This window comes from Aplidium turbinatum, chromosome 5 (assembly GCF_918807975.1).
Source record: "Aplidium turbinatum chromosome 5, kaAplTurb1.1, whole genome shotgun sequence".
Taxonomy (NCBI): Eukaryota; Metazoa; Chordata; class Ascidiacea; order Aplousobranchia; family Polyclinidae; genus Aplidium; species Aplidium turbinatum.
The window spans coordinates 29,417,710-29,437,050 of record NC_137476.1 but is presented as its reverse complement, the minus strand read 5'-3'; the positions used below and the strand labels follow the sequence as shown (position 1 = coordinate 29,437,050).

General features: G+C 35.8%; 2 protein-coding genes across 3 annotated transcripts; one reads left to right on the top strand and one right to left on the bottom strand.

The window, feature by feature from the left end:
- Positions 1-928: 928 nt before the first annotated feature.
- LOC145770822 (F-box only protein 7-like) lies at positions 929-4,211 on the top strand. Of its 2 annotated transcripts, XR_014289178.1 has the most exons (3): positions 929-1,139; positions 1,524-3,022; positions 3,622-4,203. XR_014289178.1 is itself a non-coding variant. In XM_082582553.1 (2 exons), the coding sequence occupies exon 2, from the start codon at positions 1,593-1,595 to the stop codon at positions 2,829-2,831; it is 1,239 nt and encodes a 412-aa protein (XP_082438679.1). In that variant the 5' UTR covers positions 929-1,139; positions 1,524-1,592; the 3' UTR covers positions 2,832-4,211. The 2 variants fall into 2 exon arrangements, 1 of the variants encoding a protein (XP_082438679.1); XM_082582553.1 differs by having other exon boundaries at positions 1,524-4,211.
- A 1,627-nt stretch (positions 4,212-5,838) lies between these two features.
- On the bottom strand, positions 5,839-9,108 carry LOC145770450 (uncharacterized). Its single transcript, XM_082582103.1, has 3 exons — positions 7,767-9,108; positions 7,167-7,392; positions 5,839-6,840 (listed from the first exon to the last, which is right to left on the bottom strand). Exons 1-3 carry the CDS (start codon positions 8,955-8,957, stop codon positions 6,665-6,667), a joined length of 1,593 nt encoding a protein of 530 aa, XP_082438229.1. The 5' UTR covers positions 8,958-9,108; the 3' UTR covers positions 5,839-6,664.
- Positions 9,109-19,341: the final 10,233 nt, after the last annotated feature.

Sequence of the window (19,341 nt, the reverse complement as noted above, 5' to 3'; positions counted from 1 at the left end):
CTGACTTAGGCTTAGGCTATTTTCTAAGCTATTTAAGAATTTGGTTGTCTAAATCACTTTTATATTAAACATTGGACAGTTAGCGATGTCTCTCGCACTGGCCAATAAACCGCAGTTCAATGGATTCCGACAGCAAAGTTTCCCATGCACCAGTATGGTATTAAGTGTATATTATCTCCTTCAGGTTGTCCGCCCCTTTAGTTCAGTAGTTACGCGCCCAGTTCAAGATCACGCGGCGCAAGTTCGACTCTCGGGGTGTGCGCTTGAGCAACGCATTTTAGGACTGCTCTCCATTCAGCGGCACCTAGTGAATGGAATAGTTCCCCGGCAACAACACTTCAAAAATCGAAAAACTTCACTCTGCCAATCTCGGTAACCGGCCCTGCGTCAAGAGCCTCTACAAGTATGCGAAACTACCAGAAATAACCAATCAAGACTTTATCAGTCCGAGGATAAAGATTCAAAACCAGGTCGACATCGGTTTGTATCAAACATAAATTGAATTGATCAGAAGAAATTTTGTTGATTTGCATTAGTGATGATTACTGATTAGTCCTCCAAGACATGGTCTCCTCCAGATCTTCCACCCTTTCTAGAATAGTTGAAAAGTCATAGTCAGCTACAAGATAGGTAAAAGCATAGTTTCTAACGTCATCATCTACGCCCCCCTGAAAGCAGGTATCACGCTCCTCAGTGGTGCGTGCACGCCCAGTTAAGAACCCTTGGTTAAGAATGCCTGATCTATATCGAGCATTGTTTTTGCTTAATGCTTAGATATACCGTACGAACTCGCGAAGCTTAGCCTGCAAATTTTCTTCAGTTAATTTTTAGTAATTGTCTGCTGAGTCATACTTGCCTTTACTATGACGAAATAAGTAATACACACATTGCTGGAACATGCTCAAAACTGGAAATTAAAAATTGTTATTTTTGTATCTGATGTTTATTCATGTGTTAGTTTTGCCGTTGTGTATATGTTGTTTTGTTAAAAATGTTTCAAACGGTCAAAAATATAATTATAAAAGGTATCTTTGTTTATTTGATTGTTTATCAGCTTTTCAAGCATTCCTGCAGTCTACTCATGTGACTTCAAAATTTTAATCTTCATCAAAATCTGAATTATTAGGAATCATATAAAGGTAAGAAATTATTCTTAAAGATCCACAATAACACTAAACATTAAAGAAATTTCGAACTGTAATAATAGATAGGCCAAAGGCACTATTTTGCAAACTTATGATAAATAAATTTAAGTTAACAGTTAAGCTAAAGAGATGTTGAGTTGAAAAAGATGAAGTTTATGGTAGAGTGAAGCCGGTAGGCTAGGCTATAATCTTCTGTCGTGGAGCTATTGATATCATACGATGGCCAAGTTTGAATCTTCTTTCGCTCCCTTAAAATATAACTGCCAAAAAAAAGTGTTATCGTTTTTAATACTTGCAATATTCTCATATTTTCTTGATGAACTCATAAATTGTCAAATTACATTAAGCTGTATTTTATTGTACCATTGTTTGTTACAGATCTAAAACGACCTCAAGTAATCTGATGATAAGTACTGATGATAAAGTTTGCCAGAAAACAGTCAAGAAATGGTAAGAATAGTCAGAATCGGAAGCAGCAGGCAAGCGAGGGAGGCTTCTCATAGTCACATCCACAGGGGTCCTCTTCTTCTTCAGGATTATAAATATGGAGATTCTCTTCCTACGACGTTGCAAATTCTTTATGAACTTTCTGCAGTGAAGAACAGTTTTCATGCTGTTTGTGCGGTTCTTCATAATATGATGCTTGAAAGCGGATTTTGTTCTTTGTCAACCCCAAACATGCAACATCCGCTAGACATCAGTGATGCTCTATTCTCTTCTACTATCAGCTTAGAATACAACCACTTTATTGCTAAAAGTTTAATATTTTCTTTAAATTGCAACGTTCTCGGACCATATATAATTGTCAACGGCTTAGTACAACCACAACGTTGCACAACTATGAAGGAAAAAGTTTTGACTTTACAAATTACTTCAACAGATTTTGTGAAAAAATTTAGTGCCGACTCAAAACCAATCAAAGAAAAGACTGTATACAAAAATTTGTCAAAATTATCACACCAGTTTAAAGAAAGAATCTTGTATAGAGCATTTGATATAATGCGAACAGAGAGTAAGCAGGCGTCACTGGAAGGAGTACTGTCTTTAGAGCCTCAAATTTTGCTACGTATATTTTCAAATTTGGACTCTTCAAGCCTTTGTGCGGTTTCAAAAACTTGCAAGCAATTGAGAGAAACTGCTGACGGAGACATCTTGTGGCGTGCTCTTTGTACTGAAGAGTTTGGAGCAGTTACCTTGAAGAAAAATGTATCTTGGAAAAAAGTTTATAAAAAAAAATGGGAAAAAAGGAAAAGGGAAGAAAAAGCAGCTAAAGAAAAAGAGTTGATTGATGCTCAAAGCAAAGCTTATCCCACATTACCAAACAATTATCCTATGGAACAACTCAAGCAGAAATGTAATCCCATCCCTGAAACACAAAATAGAATCCCAGTTGGAGGATATGACGTTAAACCTCAACTTCCTCATGGACCATTTGGAGTTGTAAATCCTGGATCTGTTCCTCTACAAAATCCTTATTATATCCATCAGTACAGACCTCCTACATACGGTGGAAACGTGATGGTTCCAGGATATAATCCAATGCTTGCTCAAGTGAATAGGTTTCAATTTACTCCGTGGACGAGAAAACCAAACTGTGCCCCACTCGCTCCAAATGTGAACACACAACATCCAGTAACTAATCAACATGGTTGGGTTGGGAGCTTCAATGGGTATTACTACGCTTGATCTTGCACGCTGAACGTGTTCATTATCATGATAAAAAAGTTTTTGTTAAGTCCAAAACTTTGTCGCTCTTCAATCATGTTCTGTTGGTCATGTCAGTTGGAAAATGTCCATTCTAATAATAAACCAACCCAAAAACAATGCTGCAGAAAATAAAATGAAATGTTTTTCACTGCTTTTTCGCTGAACATACAGTAAGTTGGTTAATTTACCTGCAAGAGAAAGATTACAAAGTTTACCTTTTAGCAAATTTTTTTTTTTTTTTTTTCTGGTAACAAATCAACAGTGTGCAAAGCTTGTTAGCAACTGTTTGCTACAGTCATAAGACTGCAATTTTAAAGATTATAAAGCCTTCCCTATGCCAATAATAATAGCAACAACTGAGCTATTCGGCTGGTTTAGAGACATTCAACTGCAAAATCGTCGTAGGCCTACTGCCCAAGCTAAAAATTTAGTCTTTTCTTTGTATTGATTAAACGTCTTTGAATGTTGAGTCATTGTAAAAAGGACTAATTTGCTTGTTGGGTAGTTAAAAAAGTTTAAACTTGTGTAGAATAAATGTGTCCAGCAGGAGGCGACAATGTCCTGTTTCAAAACTTTTAAATCCATTGTAATTCAGAAATATTCTAAAATCATGCCATAGTTTATCATTTAGAGCAAATTTAAAAGTCTCATAATATTGATTTGAGTAAGATTTTTATAAAGTATTTTTTATATTTTAAAGTTGTTTTTATTAGCCTAAGTTGTTACTGGTTAGTCACATAAAAGTCATCTCTTTACGACTACTTTGTAGCAACACACAATTGGGTGGCAAAACAGAAAATCCAAAAAAATAACTATCAGCCAATACCCAAGAGAGAAGAAACGCTGCTGAAGGTGTTGGCGCTGTGTGGGCTTTGAAGCGGGAAAGCATTTTTTGTGCGGATTTTGTTGTCATTATTGGCCTCAGAATTAGCAGAAAATTAACAATAAACGCTTGGATAAGCAGAATTTACACAGATTTGGCATTAGTTATTTTGACTGCTGAATCACTGTCTTGATCAGCGATTGAAAGTTCAGACTTTCAAGTTTTCGTAAACAAAATAAAATCTGCAAAAAAATTACCTTTTTTAATGTCAACGACAAAGCACTTTATAGCTCTAGAGCTTGTTTTTGAAGCGAAAATAAACGCGTTAGAAAACGCAAACTTGAAAGCGGTTGACAGAATACAACCTTTATCCGATTTGCAAAATAAAAATGAAATGTCTGCACAATTTTTTTGCATTTTGATCAACACACCTCAAAGTATCCTGTTTTCAGAGTAATATTTGAATATACAAATATTTGAATATATTCAAGAAGTTGAAATTGATTGCATTTTTATAAATTCTTTCAGATTCCTGATGAGGGCTCAGCCTAAGTTAAGCTGAAAATGTTTTACTGTTAAAACTATTTGTAAAGATGTAAAATATAGTTTTATAATGCTCAACCCTGTTGTATTGTTGTGTCTTGCCTGTCTTTGGTACAAGAAAGCAAAGTCTCTCCTGAAACTATAATATTTGAATAGTATTTGGCTAATTGCTGCTAAATTCCGGTTGTGAAAACGTCACTCTTTACGTCCTGAAAATTTTATTTTATCATAGCAAGTTTATATACTATAAAGCTCGCATTTAGATATAGCAAGTTCAAACAGAACAAATAGATTTTCTGACGATTCTTTTAAATAGGCTATTTTCTTTTCTTTGTTAAATAATTATCCAACAAGCCTATAACTAGCAATTTTACATGAATCAACAATATTTTTGTTACATCGATAATAATTAATTATTCTTTGAAGTTTCTAGAAAGAAAACTTCATATGTAGCCCCCTTGAAATAAAGATATGCAGCCAATATTGGAGCGAGGTAAAGTAAATATTTTTCACAGAAATTGCTAACTTACATTTTACAATAGTTATGTCAGTAGTTATGATTGTTATGTCCTAGCTTCGTGACAAATTCCTGTTTTTTCTCAAGTTCTTATTTTTAACAAATTCTATTCATTGCTTAGCAGAACTTTTCTCAAAAAAATCACACTTTCTAATTGGCGGTAAAATCACGTTTCGCTGGAGTCCGAAATTAAAAAATTAAATCAATTCTCATTGGCTTATTAAAATCACTCTTAGAAACCATCATTTCAAAACTTCAAGACGACTTTCCATTTATATTTTACTACGCTGAAGAAATCGGAAGATCGAAACACTGGCCACTGCCCGTAGTTACTTTAAATAATGTCTTTTTAGACATTATTTTTAAATAAATAAAAAAGAGTCTAAAGTCATGCAAATTTCACTTTGTGTGGAGCTACATGTAGGCTGTTTGAGAGGTTACTGTTATTTTTTTATTCACTTGTTGATTTTACAGTAGCATTGGCCGTTTAGTCGTCAGTTTTTAGTCATCAATGGTGACTTGTATTTTACATAATAACAATTAAATAATAATAGACCTATAATAGATATATCAAACTGTTTAATTTTTGATTTTTAAAAATGTGAAAATTTAAGTGATAAATCAAATAAGGCAACCCCATCTAAATTTGAGATGCTGTATGAAGTGGAAATTTCCAGAAGTATGCAAACTGCCAGTGCTTTATAAAAGATTTTCTCAGCCGAGGATAAAAAATCCGTTCACAACTAAAGCGTTTTTTACCACAATGACCACTTTAATGACAGCGTTAAAATTGTCATTGTTTTGGTGAGTGCCAATAGCCTAATGTTTATTCTCTATAAAACAACAAATATTTATCAGTTATTTTTCAATAATTTGAATAAATATCAGTGGGCTATAAAATACAGTAAAGTTACTTTTTTGCTCATCCAATTTGAAGTAGCTAAATCTTGAATAAAGTAGCTTCTCTATTTTATTTGCTAAAAGATGAATGTGTTCCCAAATATACAATGTTTAATTCACAGTGTAGGCTAATTCAGATTCAAAGCCTTGTGGCATCTCATTTATTTCGCTCAACAAAGTAAATAAAAAAAGGCTAAAAATAGAAAAAAATCAAAAAAACAAAGTTTAAACTAGTTGCTAAGCGACATCGTGGAATTTATGATTTAGTGCCGCAGTTCGGGACAATACCTGGCGTAACGTCGTAAGTTATTGAGATAATCGTTTGGAAACCTCATCCGCAAACCACCGACGCAGACAAATTGAATTTTTGATTTATTTACGATACTTAAATACACGATTGGCAAAATACGACAGGCAAAGTATTAACCCAGGTAAGAAAATCGGTACTTTTAACATCGCTTCTCCGTCTGAAAACGTTGAATCACTGCAAAAACGACCGATTTTTCTAGCTGGGAATACTGTCTACTCAATGTGTTTTGTTTCAAATACAAGAGCAGTGGATTGTTTGAAAAGTACGTTGATCTCGCATTGATTCATCGCTCATGGACAACTAATCTTCTATGAAAGACGATGTCGTCGAGTTTTGCTGGTAACATCTATACCACAAAGTAGGAACAAAAACGGCAGTGCAAATACAGTACAATAAAATTGACTTGCCAAAATAGTTTTATGTTGAAACAACATTAAATTAATAAATCAAGATGTCCCTTTGGCACGAATTCGTTACATACGTTTTTAAAACAAAACAATTCCACCAACATTTAACGTTCCATCTACATCGCGGTAATGGAAAAAAAATTGTTTCGTAGAAATCAACTTAAAAAAACATTTAATGACAAAGAATATAAATCAATTCTTGAAAAAATATCAATAACTTAACAAAGAAGTAAAAAAAAATAAAATAAACGGTGATGCAAATTTCTCAATAATCGAAAGTTTGCTCAAAGTGTAAAGAAGCCCTCTGTTAGTTCACACATGACGCTTCATGTGCAAAGCAAGATGGTCGGATCTACTGAAGGCCCGTTCACACATCGTGCATTTAAAAGGGCGATGACCAGTGTGTTTGCGATAATGTCTTGTCAACTCATCGGATCTTGCAAACCTCCAACCACAACCAGCCCAGGTGCAATGATAAGGTTTTTCACCTAAAAAGTGAAAAGGTTTCGACTATTAATCATATATTTTTTAATTTTTCTGATACATTTTCGCTCTTGTGCTTTAAACTCAGTAGATTTGCTTCGAAAAACTTCTTTTGCATACATAAAGATTAAATTGATGTGGTGGTACAATGTAAATACAAAATAATAGATGCCTGCATAACAAAAACTTTAGCAACATAAGGCAACATAAATATCCTATTTTTAAGATAAACAAACTGCGAGTATTGACTCATTTTTCTGCAATCAGAAACAAATTTGTGCTGTCATCTTTTCTCACATGAAAATTTTGATTACTTGAACAAAGATTATACCTGTATGAGTTCTCATATGTGCTTTCAAGTGGGAGCTTTTTGTGTATGTCTTCCCGCATCCCATGTACTCGCAGGTGTGCAGAGTGGCTTTTCTCCTGGACCAGAATCTTCTTCCCCCGACCCTTTTGCTTTTGTCGGAGGAATTTGTCACTTTTTTTGCATATGGAGCCGAGATTTGTGTGTGGTAGTCAGGAAGTGTTTCCCCATTTTCATTTTTGTGTTTCAACTGCAGAGAGAGAATAATGATTAGCTGGGCTATCTTAGATATAATATTGCAAGCTTACACCACAGTTTGCTTTGATACTACTTTAATTAGTTTCACTTTATGTCAATGACGTTTTTAAATTCTTGTACTAAACAACTCAATATGAATGGAGGTAGAAAAATAAGCTTCATTTCATTTACACCTTAGACAGGAAAGTGACAGTTCAATTTTGGCTTCATATGCTGATTTCTTCATCAAATCCTAAACTTTTTAAAAAACTATGATGTGATTTAAAAAAGAAATCTTTGGTAAATTTGTTGCTATAAGCACTCTTTCACATAGTTAAACTTTGGAACCGATAAAAGTAAACAAAAGATTTTACATGCCGAACTTACCTTGTGCAAAGAAAACATATCAGCGGTTTGCGCATCAAAGTTAGATGGATTATGGACTATTTGGTTGGCTCCGTTATTCCAATGCTGACTGGTGTGCAACGGGTAAGGGAATCCAAAATTGTGATTGCTTTTGTAATTGGGTACGGAAAGGCTATTCGGCTGCAACGATGGATTGTGTTGCGGTAAATGAGTGTCATTAGGCATAAGACCAGGTTCGGTTTTGATCTTGGGTACAGTTGTATTATTGTGATATGGACGTTGGTAAAAGGCTTGCGAGCTTTGCGCAGTCGTGGTGTAGGACGCGGCAGAAATTTGGGAAAGGTTGTTCTCAGGACACACGTTGTTGACTGTTTGAACCATGAAACGCATAGATTGGCATTGGTGAGCTATGTTAGATTGTAGACATCCACTGCTGTTCGAGTGGCTAGATGCTGCTTGGAAGAAAGGAGCTGTACAACGCTCTTCCTCCGGACTCACAGGAGGAGTCACAATACCGGAAGGGAAGCTACGTTGAGATTCCTCAACGGAAAGGTTTGCACCATGTAAATGAGAGCTGGTGTCATCAAACGGAAAAGATGCATAAGATTTAATATGCCGGTTGCCGACGAAGCAATTTGATCCACTTTCGTATTTATACTCAAAGTTGTCTCGAGCGACTGAGCAGTTTACAAAGGGGAATTCCGTTTGTGTTAGTGGTATCTTGCTTTCAAAACTGTCCAGACTATCAGGATAGCCTTGCAAGAAATGGACGTTGTCAGCCGGACTTGAACACTCTCCAGCTGTTGTGACTTGAGACATACAGTCAACACTTTCCTGCTGGGGAGATCCCTCGAATTTTGAGCAATAATGCGAGTCTACTAATTCGGATTTAACCGCGTTTATGTTACTGGCACCACAGGTTTGAAAGTTCATGTTTCGACTGAAGGTTTCCCCAATTGGAGCCAGTTTTGATACAAGAGGCTTGCTTGAATAATTAAGGGACTGTTCCGAAGCACATTCGGGGCTTCCACAGTCACTGGCCGTTGAAGAGTTATTCAAGATTGCTTCCAAGTAGTCCGGGTTGTTGCCCCAAAGGATTTCTAACTCGGAAAGGTTAAATTCATTACTTGATGCCAAGGCCGACTGATCTAAAGTATTGATTTGCGGAAAGGCAGACATGTCATCCGTGCTGCAGTGGTCCACTTTTATCATATTTTTCTTGAAAAATATTTTACTAAACTTTAATTCAACGTCAGAGATTTTATGCGACAAACAAGATGTCTTGCTCCTTCAGTTAAGTCGTAAAACTTATATTACCTATAAAAGAAATCATTAAAGTTAAGAGCCTTGTACGTAGCCTGTGTTGTTAGGCTACACTGTTCTTTTCTGAATGCTTGTGCTTAGAATCGATTACCCTGTTCTGCTTTTCATTTTTAAGAATTGCACTAAATATTTTCATAGCTCAAAATAGCTTTTGGCCACATTCATTCACCAAGTTAACTCAGCGTCTATGAAGATTTTTCTAAGAGAACTCTTGTTTTGTAAAAGTTTCCGCTTTTTTTCTATGATCCGAGACAACTAAATTGCAACAGAAGAAAAAGGTCTCGAGACGCATGCGATCGCGTAACTACGTATCAAAGTTACGCCCGAAGCAAATATACAATTGTTATTATCATCACCGGCAAGAAATCGCACTGGTGGTTTTGAGCTTTGCGGTACTAAAATTAAATCAGGTTCAGTGTTTTTGGTCAAACTTTGTTTGAGTTTTAAATCTCATTCTTTCCTTTTTAATTTTGTATTAGTTTTAGTAGATCGCTAAATCAACTTTCAGAAAATTTTTGTGAGAATTTTTCCCAAAACATGAGCTTCGATCAAATAAAACAAATATTCTGTGACCACTGCTTTAGGCGATCTTCTTTCATACAGAAAGCGTGCCTGTCAGGGAAATTGATTACTATTGCCTTTGTCATGGTAGCTAATCATCGTTGTTGTGATATACAAAAATATGACAGACGCATCATACCTATCGCCTTTTCACTGTACTAAATTTTAGCAACAAATTTTTAACCTCAACATAACGCGAAAAAGTGTGCTCCTATCCCGATAAAAGTTTAAAGTTCTGCGTTTCATGCAGTGGCCTGACAATGTGCGCTTTAGTGTCTCAAACAGTGCACACGTAAAACTTTACATGGGTAAAAATAGAAGTAAAAAATTGTAAGGCGTTTGCACGTTCGTTGATGACAAAAACTCAGTGAAAACAACATTGTGTCGGCAGGTTCCCCCCCCCCCCCCCACATAATCAGGGTGCTGTGAGCTAAATGTTAAGATCGATAAAAGATCACTGTCTTCGTATTTCGAACAGAAGTATTAAAGATATCACTGAGCTGGATAGATCGCTCATGTACCAACCCATTTGGCGTCGATGCGCCAAAAATGTCATCTTAAGCTACATTGCTGAAGCGTTTGGCAGGTTCCAATTGTAGATCAGCCGCTGATACTCTGCGTATAGCGGCCTTAGTTCTTCTTCATTCTCCAGCAGAGCGCTGATCACCAGCTGTTTTCCGCAGCGATCAGTCACAATATCAACACTGCCATCAATGACAACCTGTCTACTGTGACCAAATGCCAGCTTCCTACAGCACTACACAATCTCCTTATTTTTACAGGCATCCAACCTGTTGGGTTTTTCCACGATGAAACCACTCTGTCTCTTGTCGACGAGCACTACAGTATATTTAAACTATATCTCTTCCAGTCTAAGGTTTACGCTCCTATGAATGACCATCATCATCGATTTAGATCAAAACAGTCATCCATGCCAGCTGTTCAGCTTTCTCACTACAGCCGACAAATAGGGCATCTCTGAACCTATCTGGGTGTACCGTACCAAATAGAAAGTGGAATGGACAACTCTAACAAGTAGACACTAACTCTATTGACCTGTCCTTACCAAGATGGTCGTGAGTAGGTCTATGTGTCAATCGCTTCCGCAAGAGAATTATCTTTTCTTCTTAATCGTGTACCAATGGCCAGTGACTTCTTTCTGGTGTAACGCTGAGAAACAGACGCAAAGCATATCACCAATCATTGCACCACACTCCGTCAACCAAAACGGACCAGAAGGTCTGTGTGTCTTAGATGCCAAAAGATGGCTTCCTTCTAATAGCGTCTAGTTGTATTTCAAAATGCATCACAAAGATGGATTGGTCGAAGGACAGAATCTAGACCCCAGAAACTGATGAGATCTCGATTTAGGTTGTAGGCCTATTTAAATTTTAAGCTGTTGAACCTAACTTGACCAAGTATTGGGTAAAGTTCCACTGCTTACATTCTCACAGTACAGTATAGTTAAAAATAAATTAACATTTTGCTTCTTTATTTGAACGATTCTCCAGCCTAAGGCTCAAAGGATTTTGCTTCCTATCAGTCTGAGATAATGAAGAGGATGACCCATGCTATAAGTATATCAACCAATCAGCCAAGCTCTTTTGACCGAGAGCATTTTTCAAATCAATGATTCAGTGCATCACTAAAACTTTCAAATGAATCATCCTGCTATGAAAAGCGGTTTAAAACAAACTTTCATATCTCCATTAAAATCGCGTTTTTTTGTTTTTTTTTCTACGTAGTGTTTCTCAATCTACATTTTAATGTGAGTTAAAAATGTTAAATCTGAATCTATTGCTAGAGCTACAAATCAAAGCCCATATCGATAAGAAAAACGATTCAGAACATGATGAGTATTTTCATCTTCTAATAAATCTCAGTCTAATAAAACTCGTATGCCATCATGATGCAGTGCATCTGCTTGCAAAGAAAAATTACAAACTAACTAACACATGTAGAGCTTACGGACTCATTGCATTTCACTCTGCTTGTAAACATTGAGAAGCTACAAGTGTAGCACATAAATAATGGTTTTTCGATTAATCGCTTGTCAAAAAAGATCGCTCAAGGGTCAATGGGCTCTCTCCTGAAGCTATGTTCTCCTATCTCCAATGTCTTAAGATAAAAAAAATAAATTTTTGTTTGAAATGATGAAAAAGGTTTTTCTCATATAAGGTTTTGATTGATAATCAAACAGGTGCTTTTGACGTATACCGATCCCTTTTCCATAGGCTGCCAACTGTACGTTTGCACTTGCAGTACGGTACTTCAAACTGACAGTAATTGTTGGTCATTTGTTATCACTTTCGCTTCACTTCACTTTAAAGTCTGTCTCAAAGACCAAACTGCAGCGATAGCGGAATATCATTTTGTCTTCTTTCAGGTGAGTTTAAAGTGGTTGAAGTCTGTAAAGTTTACTTATTTGCGTGATCAATATTTAACGAAATCGTGAAAACAAACGTTGGACCATAAACCAGTTTGATGTTCTCTGCGCACAGATAAAAAGAGAAGATAGATTACACGAATATGTATTGTCAATTTGCACAGTGTTCGCCTTTGAGCGTAGATAGCTTCAATAGTAAATTCCACAAGTTATACTTATTTTCTACCGGTTAAAACGTTAAAGCGGCATTAAAGTTACACAATGTGGTGCCTAGGTTAGTGGGTTACTTTCTACCAGCTCTGCTATTTACGTTGAGAAAGAAGGATGTTATTATTTTATAACAATGGCTACGCGGTCCTGCCATTTGCAGAGCCCCATGTAGTGTGTGTTTATGCCTCATCACTTCAGAGTGTCGAGAATAGTAAACTTAGATTGAATTTGCAGCACGTAAAAAGTTAACCCAAAAAATATAATAGCTTTGTCTGACCTTATCACGCCAACCCACTCACATAAGCGTTCAGAAGACCACCATGCTATTTACCAACGTGTAGCCTGCTGCTTATTCGTGAAGACACTTTGATTTGAACCATTAATCATTCTTTGACCTTTTGCTGTCCAAGTTGAGGGTTTTGAAAAACCTTTGTAATCTTGTTTGCGTAGAACCTTTCTGAAAGCAACGGCTGTAGGCTCATGGATAACTTTGTATACAATAGAATTGTTTTCTACGTCTTCTTCAATTGCCTTGTCTGAACCAGGCATCAACGGCCTTGGATGAATAATAATTAAACTAAGCTAAGTATTCCTACGATATGTTGTCTGAATGATTGTTTCTGTCTAGTCGTTGAATTGTTTCAAATGCTTTGTTTCCTTTGTTTCCCGCTTGCCAAAAATTTTACCAGTTACACTCTAGAGATGCTCCAGTTTTTGCTTTCTTATTACATGGCCGAAAAATTTATATTGCCTTGTTTTAATATTTTAAAACAGAGATATGGTTTTTGATTCACTTCTAAAACTTCTTTGTTTGTCTTCTTTGCAAGCCATGAAATACGTTGCATTTCACCGAAGCACCACATCTGGAAAGCATTTATTTTTGCAGCCATTTTTGTTGAGATATTCCAGGTTTCAAAGGTGTATTGAATGACAGGATAAATATAACAGTTTAAAACTCTAAACCTTGTCTTAAAGGAGATATTTTATTGCAAAGCATTGGTTTCGTTTGTTGGAAGCTTGCTTTTGCTTGAGCTGTTTTCATGATGATATTTCGTCCCCTGCATCCCAATTCAATTATTTTCTTCTCATGCCTTTTAACTGATTTTTTTTAGCTACTTAGTTGAAGAATTCAATCACTTCTTTGCCTTTTTGCTTAGCATTGAGCACTTTTTGTAGTATTAATAGTTTTCATTGTTTTAGTTGAAGAATTCAATTTTTTGAACCGCAATAGATCTTTCACAAGAGAAATCTTCCTTTTTACATTGATACAAATCTGCAAACGTGCAGATTGTAAATGACTGAAAATGACTGACATGCTGATTGAGTCTGCAACAAAATAGTGTTTACAGATCGGAATCTTAAGATCCTAACAGGCAAAATTATTTCGGTGCAGGCCAATGGAACAAACTAACGAAAGCTATTCTACCACCAATCTCCTACGTATGGTTCAAACAGAAAAGCTCCATTGGTAACTATATTGGTAACTATGTTTGACTGCACAGCCGAGAGATGAAAGGCCTTGTACAAGGATCGAAAGGGCGCTGGTTTGACACGCTCAAGATCATGCGGTCGTGGCTTTGGCAAGATACTCAAAGGTATGCGTGGACACGGAGATTGGCTTCCTTGCCTTCCCATTCGCCTAATCTAAATTTTCAACCATCGGGTGTAAGAGTGCCTGTCTATGACAAAAATGAGTTTGTTTGTTCAAATTTTCAAGCCTGTGAGTCAAACGCATCATCTTTTTATTAAACTCGATCTCGTACGAACAGGAGTTGAACGCGATCACACCAACTAGGGTTTGCTCCTGCAATCTGCAAATGTAACACAGTTAAACAAACTGCAGACTAAGTTATCCCTTAGTGCTTCGCCAATAAAGGCAACGAGCGAAATAAAAGGAATATCAATATCCCGAACGGTCTTACCGCTGTCCTACAATTTCAAAAGAAACGTACGAAGTTTTATGCACCACAGTTTTGAAAAAAACATCGTTATTGCCATCACGGCTTCTCATTAACTTCCGCTTTTCAGAAACGTGTTAGTTAGTCTTTTATTTTAAGTTTGTGCACACTACAACAACAAACGAACGTCAGGCGTGCGAGATTTTATACTTTTTAATGGCAAAGTCGACTTCTTACAGAAGCGTATCGAAAGGTATCTTTTCGGTAGTACGTTCAAACTATAATTTTCATGCAACAGTTCTACTTGGGGCTTGATTTCGTGCAATGAAATACTTTTCAGATTTACTTTCCTTTCTTAGGCGATTAAGAAAAAAAAACTACAGCGATTGTCTGCCAATAGCTTTCATGCATAAAGTCACAAAACAACTTGATTGAACAAAGATTTATCAGAGGGTCGTCTCGCCATCAGATTGATACCGCTCTATTGGCGCAAAGCTGGTTGAAGGATTATGGTACAAAGTCTAGAATCAACACAATAGCATTAGTAGTCGGATACAATCTTCACTGTTTCTATAATTCAATAATTCCGGACTGTTGCCTTTCATTATTTAAAACCCAGTTCCTTTTTTGGCCAAATCCATAATGTTTATGCCTCCAATTCAAGTACAAGATTATAATTCCAAGTTATTTGTTGAAAAAAAAAGCGAAATGAAATGATAAAAAAATGCGAATAATAATTGATCTAAGACTCTCGCAAGCCACTTTTGTCGCGTGGCTGATTTCGTTAAGATTTTGTTCAACAGAAAATTCATTTCTTTTTGACAGGTGTTTTACTATAATCACCATTTTGTTACCGTACCTGACAAAATTGGTTTACGGTGGTAACACAAACAATTCACTTCTTGCAGCCAATCTGTCTTCATTTCTTAATTGGATCAAACGTTTGTGGGCACTCGTGACGTCTTATGTCGCAGCAACGTCTACCAACGTTAGAAAGTTTTCAAAAAGTGACGTTAACGTTTCGAGCTGTTCATTTTGTCTCGCAATCATAGGATTAGATATTGAAAAAGATGACCAGGGACTGAAGACCTCGCAATCAAAGACATTGTGGCATGATATTTTGATAACGGCAAATTACAAAGCATTCTATCTGCTGCAAAGGATCGTCTTCAAGAGAACAGACATTCAATACACTACCTTACTGCGCTTGTTTACAAACAACGACTTAAACCTTTACTTTGTAATCTCACAATTCAACGCAAAAGACCTGCTGTGCAATGAAAGCCATTTTAGATGTTCTACGTGATTGCACAATGCACATACAGTGCTCTACAGTTATCAAATTGCTTTCTCAGTGGTGACTGTTTTAGTTTTAACCACATCAAAGCGTTTGATTGATTTAGATTTGTATTGAAATAGCTATTTTGATACTTATAAGGCAAAAAGTGTTATAGTTCAAGTTAAATTTTCACTCCAATCATAGATTCGTTTCGTAACCAATTTAAAATCAATTCATAAATACGAAAAAAATTGACTGCATTTTCCTTCCAAAACGTAGTGATAATTTATTGAAGGAGAACTGCTTTTGGTCATCCATGTTATTATTTTGGAGAAGTGCAGTATTTAAGATTATATCTCCATGCATTTTTTATATTTACCACAGTAGCATGACTTTCCTGTGTGTTTGTTTAATTTTACAACTGTTAAAAAGAAGGAATTTTCAAAACAAAGAAATTTAAGTAAAATTGTTTGTGATATTGAAAAAGGAGCAGCCTTTTTTCTATCGGTGTAGCCTGATGACAAGAAGCACTTCGTATTGGAGATAGGCTTTTTGCATTAGGAGGAAATGTGAAGTCTTCTAAATGATGACTATGCTACGCAAAGATTCCAGGCAAAAAACTTTCCAACATATCATGCTGCTGACGTTTGATCACTTCCAGTATGCATGTGTTCGCTCCAGGTTATCTTTCACTGTTCTCATCCAGGTTTTACTGTACAAGGCTTTTCCCCAACACCATCTCTTCATCTTTAGTTTGGACTGCATTTGATTGTTTCTTATGTCTTAGTATCCTATCCATGATTCTTTTTCTTCTTCAACTGATGCCTTGCCTGAACCAGGCATCGATGGTCTCAGATAAATAATTAGACCAAATATTTCTATTATATGTTGCATGGATGATTGTTTCTATCTTGTCGTTAAATTGCTTCAGATGAGTTTGTGTTTGTCTGCCAGGTGCGAAGTAACTCCATGGTTGCTTCGCCGTATTTGCTGCCAGTTATGTTTTCATTTAATGTTATTTTGTTATTGGTTTACACTTTACAGTAAACTTGTCATGATTCGACTTATTACTGTTTGGAAATATCGCATAATTTTGTATTCTAAAAAAAGTCACTTTAGTTGGATTGGGCAGTTAGATAGGATGCTTCCAGTTGGAGTTTTTGCAAAATCTCAAATAATAACTTTTTTACTGATTTGTCGATTTAACTACTTTGAAACCAAAACAACATAGCCTATATATCTTTTAGAGGTTATGTTTATATTAAAGCAAAGCTCAAATTTAGTTGTGTATATTAATGATGTGATGTAGATCGTAGACCAAAGTTTTTATCTTCCATTGCACCAAATATGTGACGTGATCTGCAAAGGTGTTAAGACAAAGTCTTCTTATTCTATTTTTATCCACACACTATCAACCCACGCTTATTTTAGCTCGAAATTATGAAGTATTGAAAAGTGCCAGATTAAAAGTCTAACATGAAAAACATCAGCAAATTTCTAAAGACAAAACTTAAGTATAAAGATTGGTGAGAGTGGGAAATGCGACTTGTTTTTGCGTGAGAGACAAGTCGATAAATATTGAGAGTTTACCGTTGGCAATTTAATCAGCTAAGATTAATTGCTGCGTCTGTGTATATTACTGGTTGACTCCAACTTTGTCAAGGAGCGTATTTCAGATGATATATTTGCAAAGCGTTGCAGTACAAAGGAAAATTGGAGTGATGACACCTTTTCTTTGAGATGTCGATTTAATGGTCAACGGTTTGTACTTCTGCTTACAAAACCCTAAGTGCAATGTAAACTTGCATGGTTAGTGTAAAAATCATAATATGAAAGTAAAGTTTACTCAGTTTTGATGGTGTTTCTTTGCTTGCCGTAAGTGATTTTTTGTTGGCAGACAAACACGCAAACACCAACTAAGCCAAATGCAAAAAGAGAAATAGGAAAGTCACAAATGCCTAAACAATGTTTTAGAAAAAAAAACGTATAAAAAATAACAACGTTTGCACCAGGAGGTCTTTATCTTTATAACAACAAGTCACATTTTCCAACGTGTCAGCCTAATATTGTAGCCTACTTTTGACCACTTGAAGCCTAATATTGAAGAAGATTGAATTCTTGACAAAACGACTAGATTGAACAACAATGTTACTTTGATTACGTCAAGTGTTGTGCAATCTGCTTTTGATTTTTTAGCTTGGTTCTGAACATTTTGTTGCTAATCGATTTTTCAAAAGTTCTTTTTTATGTTTTGATAAACACGTTTCACAAGTCAAGTAAGTGATGAAGGTGCAAATATGACCCGGTAATTACAAAGCAGATATTGTTTGTTTTTTATTGCTAAACTATATTTAGTTTAAAAACCAACGAATGATTTATTGTCAAACAGTTAAGACAAAAAAAGGACAACAATAAACGAACAGTGTCATATTAGACAAATATTAATGCTCATTTATTTGGAATAGTTCCGAAATATTTACTAATGCAAAAGGTCATATCCACACTCTAATGCTCCACGCTACTGCACAGCCCAACTTGAACTAAATTTCATCAACAGTGTTATCTGACATGAACACAATCTCATATTTTTGCTTTGCAAAGTATAAGAATATTTTGTCAAAACTGCTTGCAGTGTTATTTTAGAATAGGTATTTTTACAAAATAATTTTGTTCTACTTTTTTTCTATTTGAATAAAAACTTTCTGATGAAGAGATGAAGAGCTGTAACGAAACAAGGTGTAAAGGCTTTTATGTAGGCTAACTAAAAACTTTGTTTGATATATTTTACGTTTTATGTCGAATTTTAGTGTTTTTGCAAAATCAGAAATAACTATTTCTTATCACTTTTGCAATGGAAAGTAAAAAGGGTTTATCAAATTTTGACAGAACATCGCTATTACGCCAACTGATTGAAATACATCATTGAAAATACTTATAAAAAGTCTAGCATTTCACTTTGTAAACTGGATTGCAGCAATGTGAAATGCTCACAAACTAGGGAAGTAAAAGCCGACTCCAGTTACACACGAAACTCATAAAAAGCCAGCGTCGGAAATGGTCTGAAAAGACAGCCAACAAATATAGAATTTTACGCGGTGTAGTTGCGCAGATGACGCGTAGGTTGTGGAATTTACTTTGGAAAAATAGCGCAAATACAAGGCTTTAACCCCTGCGCCTCATAGTCGCAGAAGCTAGTCTTTGGTAATCATTTTTTACGAGGAATTGTGTACCTTCTCATTGCATTTGAGGAGATGATAAAATGGTGATATAAATACCAGACCGGATGTTTTTTAACGATACGATAAACTTCTCGGCAACATGTTCCGCAAAGTTTTGCTCAACAAAGCTGAAATTTGCTTTGCTGAAACGCACCAAGTGTGATATATCGTTTTCAAAATAAAAATCTGGATTTGGGTTTGCTTATTTATTTGTAAGATTGTAACAAAATTGAGTTCAGGCACTGCTTGATTGAAGAACAGCAAACAAAACTAAAAATGCAAAGTGGTTTTGTCAAGATTTGAAGTTAAGTTCAACCAAACAACTTTCTCATTGGTTACTGTCCTACAAGAATGCCTTTTTATATAGTTCTGGCGGATTTTACTTACTCCTTTGAGTAGGTACGTTCTATGTCAAGCTTTTTCTAATGCGACTTTCATACAAAGGGTCACAAAAAATTGAATGACTCTGTTGTGAAAACAATCCACCTTTCAAAGTAACTTGTCCAAACGATTTAGAGATTGCAAAGGCTTGTATTTTAAGATGAAGTCCTCAAAGTTTAGTTCTTTGTTCGTTTCTTCTTTATCCACTGGAAGTGGTATCCGCCACGTTATTCCATCCAAGCGCTGCAGCCATTGGATAGTGTGGCTTTATATCGCTGTGGGCAGGGCCGTTGACAGGATTTCTCGGGCCAGGTACCAATTTATTTTTGGGCCCCTTTCA

Excerpts from the sequence above, each read along its gene's own strand:
- LOC145770822 (XM_082582553.1), top strand. The coding sequence starts at position 1,593 with ATGGTAAGAATAGTCAGAATCGGAAGCAGCAGGCAAGCGAGGGAGGCT.
- LOC145770450 (XM_082582103.1), bottom strand. The coding sequence starts at position 8,957 with ATGATAAAAGTGGACCACTGCAGCACGGATGACATGTCTGCCTTTCCG. Across the intron at positions 7,393-7,766 it reads ATATGTTTTCTTTGCACAAG|TTGAAACACAAAAATGAAAA; the intron begins GTAAGTTCGGCA and ends CTCTCTCTGCAG. Across the intron at positions 6,841-7,166 it reads ACATATGAGAACTCATACAG|GTGAAAAACCTTATCATTGC; the intron begins GTATAATCTTTG and ends TTCACTTTTTAG.